The following is a 5,541-nucleotide window of genomic DNA, read 5'->3' on the forward strand; positions in this document are numbered from 1 at the left end:
AGCTGGGTTTGACCACCAGTGAGAACAGCTCACCAGCATACGTGGCAGTGATAACTACACGTCACGGGAAAGAAATAATAATTAATTATACTCCCGGGGTGCAGGTATAACAACACTCAACTCAGTTGCGTGCCAAAAGATGTATACCTCTCTTGGATGAGCTTTCTCATTTGAATCCTCATTTCAGGTGTGTGTTGTAGTTGTATTTGAACTGTATTTTCTCTTTGCAATGTGTAGATGAGATCGTATATTGCTTATATAATAAAATAGGTTACATCTGGTTACAACATGATAAAGGTAAGAGATGGAGATAATCGTATACAAGAGTTTGAGATAGATTCAAACTCTAGGAGGCTAAGGTTTGGTTATAGAATGTGATGCAGTTCCTAACTATCGATACAAGTGGCACATGAGATAACGATGCCATCGATTCCTTAACAAGCGGCCTTCCAAGAGGACACTCAACTCAATTGCATGCCAAAAGATGTATACCTCTCTTAGATGAGCTTTCTCTTCTGAATCCTCATTTCAGGTGTGTGTTGTGGTTGTTATATGCATATCAGACTATCCTTTCTCTTCTTTTATTATATGGCATTATTAGCTACCTTAATTACCTGAATGCTCGCCTGGGTTTATCTCCATTTTCAATCTTTCTCCTCTCTCCTACCTTGGTCCCCACATATATATCCTCCAAGAGAAAGAGTAGATTGGCCATATATTATAAGGTTCAGGACCACTACGACCTTCCCTTTTCTCTCAACACATATCAGGCTTACTCATATAACTTGAGAGCCCATCTTGAGCATCTCTCTCTCTCTCTCTCTCTCCATTGATTTGTTTGGGAATTGACAATTGAATATAATTCGTTCAGTTTATGATTATAATCCTTGGTGAGTTCAGCTAATCATAGGATAGAGGGGGCTTCTAAATCTGTATTGTAGCCAAATGGGTTTTGAGATTAAAAGATCGAAGAGAGAGGTTCCAACTTCCAATGTGATGGTTATTAATTAATTATTGTACAAATCGATCAATGCCAAATAGCTGGATGTAGTAGAGACTTAATTTGGTCCACTTTCCTTCCAAATGATATAATAATTTAATTACAAGCAGTGCTGTCTAGTCTAATCTAAGGATTAGATGATATTTAGACACAATAATTATCCATAATATTATTTGGAATAGCTAGGTTGTGATTAAAGAAGAGGTGAAAATGTATGTGACTTCTTAAGCTGGCGCAATGGGGAACGCAGAACATGCATGGAACGTTCACTACTTTTCCCTCGCTCACCCTCCTCTTATTTAAGGCATGCAGATCTCTCTAGCTCCTCCCTCAAACCTCTCTTTGAATGCCCAACTAAACAAAACCCGAAACACACACACACACACACACTCAGTCAGAGAGAGAGAGAGAGAGAGAGAGATATGGCCGTGTTAGCTATTCATCACCCGTGGGTGTTTGCTGTGGGTCTCTTAGGTAAAGAGTCATATATCCAACACTTTACGTACTCTCCCTTCTCTATATTTATTAGTTACTAAAAAGTTCCAATTATCTTTGTCATCCAACATTTACCTATAGTTTCTAAGTAGGCCTGATTTGGTATGATTTCTATTTTAATTTCAGGGAGTGATTTCTATTTTAGAAATTGTTTGGTTTGATTTTTAAATCTTATTTCAGCGAAATATAAATCAAGTAGAATAGAAATTCTGAAATAGCCAGTTGAGGAGCTGTTTCAGAATTTCTATTTCATTTGACTTCAATTAGTTTCACTCTTGCTCTTTAATAAGCACATGATTAATAAGATGGGTAAAGTAGTAACTTCATGTTAAAAATAAAACATCATCCTTCTTCTTCTCCTAATGGTCTCATCATCACCACCACCTTCTGCTGCCATTGCCACCACCACAACTTACACGCCATCACCTCCCACCACCACCATTATTGCCATTACCACCACGTCCACGCCGCCACCACCACCTTTCCAAAGAAATATAGAGAATCTATTCTTAGAAATTGAACTACTAAATGGTTTTTTTTATTCTTAAAATATTTCATATTGTTACAACCAAAACAATTTCCATTTTTTTGACAAAAATCTGTTTGCTGACTATTTCATGAAATCAATCCGAAATTGAAATAAAAATCATACCAATTCCAGCCTAAAACCCAATTATCTTTTTCATCCACTTTCCTTGGATCTTGATCTCTATGGTCAGGCAGCTGAGCAGCCGTTGTGCGGCCTCTATAGGCAGGGGGTGAAATGACAGCTCCACCCATTGCCCGAGCACCCTGCTCAGGTGGGATCCACATCCTGCCTCTATGAGGCCGCACAACAGCCACTCGGTTTCGGCCTTCGTGCAACTAAGTCTGGTTCACCTGCGTGTACGTACACATTGTTTTTAGCTGACAAATGGCACTTCAAGACCCAAAATCTCCTGTCTTGATGGATGATTGGAGCTGGACCCACAAATTTCACAAGGCGTGTGCGGCCTACGAGCAATCCTTTTCTTTTTATATGTTTGATTTCATTCTCTCCATCTATATATACTATAGGAGAAAGTTTTGTTGGTGAAGGAAAAGTACACCCATCATCTTCCTATCATTCTAGGATCTTTATCCCCTCCAGTGCCCTGTCTGGTCAGGTCAATTCCCCAGTCCCTCTTCAAGGGGGTGGGGGTGCAATGACCACCCTACCCCTGTCCAAACACTCTATTCGGATGGATCCACCCCCCCTCCCAATTATTAAAAGGACTGTGGAATTGGATTGGACAGGGAACTGGAGTAGATAATTTTTTATTATTCTATTAAGAGCATTCTCTACGGAGGAAGCGCAGAGGCCACACATGCACTGCAGCAATAAAAATACACTGACATCTTTGGGACGAGATTTGCGCTTTTCATGGTGGAGGCGGGGCATTTATTCCCCTTCCCACCCCCACCCCCAAAAAAAAAAAAAAAAAAAAAACACACATGTCTGGACGTGGCCTTCCACCCTTCCCCAAGAGAACATTATCCCTATTCTATTTTATGTGGCTTCTTAATTTTGACCACTCTGAAAATTAAATACTATAGGGAAAGGGAAAGGGAAAGGGAAAGACGATGACTGATACCATGTCTTTTATATATACATATAGGTAACATCATATCCATCATGGTCTACCTTGCCCCATTGTAAGTGTATTTCAACTCATTCATAAATCTATGTGTGTGTGTGTGTGTGTGTGTGTGTTGGGTTTGCTTCAATTAATTAATGGTCAATTTTTACTGTGATGGGTCTGATGGAATGAATCGAAGGCCGACGTTTTATGGAGTATACAAGAAGAAAACAACAGAAGGATTTAAGTCGGTGATAAACGTTGTATCATTATTGGGTGCAACGCTATGGATTTACTATGCATTCCTCAAGTCCGATGCTTACCCTCTCCTCTTCATCAACTCCATCGGATGCCTCATGCAGACTATCTACATTACCATCTTCCTCGCTTATGCACCTAAGACTGCCAGGGTGAGTCTTAATTAATTACTTACTAAACAAACCCCATAATTATTATTTAATAAAAAGGGAATCCCCTCTTCTTCTTCTTCTTCTTCTTCTTCGATCTCTGTCGATTCATCTCATCTGTGTGATCTGATCTTTCTCAGCCACTTAATTAATCTTGAATTTGCAGATTCTTACGGCAAAGCTGATTCTCTTGTTAAACCTTGGGGTTTACAGTTTCGTCCTCCTCCTCACTCTCCTGTTAGTAAACGGACCAATCCGCATCCGGATTGTTGGATGGGTTTGTGTTGCAGCTTCTGTTGGCGTCTTCGCAGGGCCTTTGAGCGTTTTGGTGAGGACATACCCATTAATTAATATATAGATTGCTTTTTAATTTCTTAAAGGTGATGAGATCAGTCGGGTTAATTAAATGGGCTCTGGTCTGAACTAGTCCTCGGGGTTCGGGGTTCGACTGGTTCAGACTAAAAAAATTTGACACGTCAGTTTGTTCAGATCCTTAGTGCCTTCATATACTCGAGGAGTTCTCACCAGCTGATGCCTTAAAATTTTGGGTTCAATCCTTCAACATGATATCAGAGCCCAGATCCCTTTATTATCTATCCTCTTTAAATTGAATGTCCACATATGGAATGCTATGATACGATCATTTTAAGAATGGGATCTTTATCTCCTCCAGTTCCCTGCCAGGCCCAGTTCCTCTAACATGGGGACTAGAATGATCACCCTATCGCTGCCTGAACACTCTGCTCAGGTGGGGTCCACCAACCCCCTATTAGAAGAACTAGGGAGCTGGACCGAGCAGGTAACTAGAGGAGATAATTTTCCTTAAGAATGCTAATTATCTTGTGATTGCCATTTATTTGACAGAGGATTGTTATAAGAACCAAGAGTGTGGAGTTCATGCAATTTCGTTTATCAGTATTCCTCACTTTAGGTGCAGTAATCTGGTTCTCTTATGGTTTACTACTGAAGGACTTGTACATTGCGGTAAGTACGGTTCTTATTTTTAGTCGGCTCGATTTTAATTATTTTGTTACCCAAGTTCTTTCACTAGCTAACTTGGGTTGGGCTGACCTGAAGCTTGTTTAGCATGGGCTGATCTTTTCCCAGCCTAATGATCTGGGCCAGGGCCCATGATTTCTATTGAAGCTGGAATTGATACTTTGCTCTCTACCTTGAAATTTGTGGGCTGATATGGCCCTACATCATCTCAGCCCAAGTCTAGAGTACTATTGCATCTGATGTGACCATGTGATTAGATTCTTGGATCATCATTACACTCTCACTCCCTATCGATGAAGTCATAATTACCGTTTCTAATGCAATCTAATGGTAAAACTGTGTACCCAAAGTCCAAAACAAAAATAAGGAAACAAAAAGAATTAGAGATGTTAGAGGATCCATGCATCAAATTTAGGCTTTCATTCTTGGACTTAATAAATCTTTGAGTAGAACAATTCAAGATTCAATTGGACTAACTTAGTTTAATGATTGTGTTCCTGGCTCTCTAAATGTTAGCTACCAAACACATTGGGCTTCATATTTGGGGTCATCCAAATGGTGGTGTACATAATTTACAGAGACAATGACAAAGTAAAAGGAGACCTAGAAGAGAAGATGCCGAAGGGGGATGTACTCAATCTCAAGCAAAGCACAATGGAGATTTCAGATTTGCAACAAATTTGTAATGTAAATGGAAATGAACTGGAAGAAGACTGCAAACAGAAGGTGATTAGACGAGCCGACGACCACCACATTCGAAAAACCATGGGAACCTCAACCCGAATCGGAGGAGTCGACGACGTCCAAATTACTGTGTGTCAAGTTTGATATATTGCTCCATTCCAATTCACAACCATCCATCTATGCCACCATTAAGTGTCTTAATTTGGACCTAGAGTACTTCATCCTCTCTATTGTAATATGGGTATAATGGTAGAATTGTCCTAGGGGAATTATTGTGTACTTCTACTCATTCTATTATAAATAAAACCCGGCCCCTCACATTGACAAGCCATCATTCTCCAAATTAATCACGACACTT

General features: G+C 39.9%; 1 protein-coding gene across 1 annotated transcript; it reads left to right on the plus strand.

Annotated features, from left to right (window-relative positions):
• Positions 1-1,422: 1,422 nt before the first annotated feature.
• LOC122671128 (bidirectional sugar transporter SWEET14-like) lies at positions 1,423-5,327 on the plus strand. Its single transcript, XM_043868225.1, has 6 exons — positions 1,423-1,474; positions 3,133-3,169; positions 3,293-3,503; positions 3,667-3,828; positions 4,365-4,484; positions 5,016-5,327. The coding sequence occupies exons 1-6, from the start codon at positions 1,423-1,425 to the stop codon at positions 5,325-5,327; spliced, it is 894 nt and encodes a 297-aa protein (XP_043724160.1).
• Positions 5,328-5,541: the final 214 nt, after the last annotated feature.

Source organism: Telopea speciosissima, chromosome 8 (genome assembly GCF_018873765.1).
Source record: "Telopea speciosissima isolate NSW1024214 ecotype Mountain lineage chromosome 8, Tspe_v1, whole genome shotgun sequence".
Taxonomy (NCBI): Eukaryota; Viridiplantae; Streptophyta; class Magnoliopsida; order Proteales; family Proteaceae; genus Telopea; species Telopea speciosissima.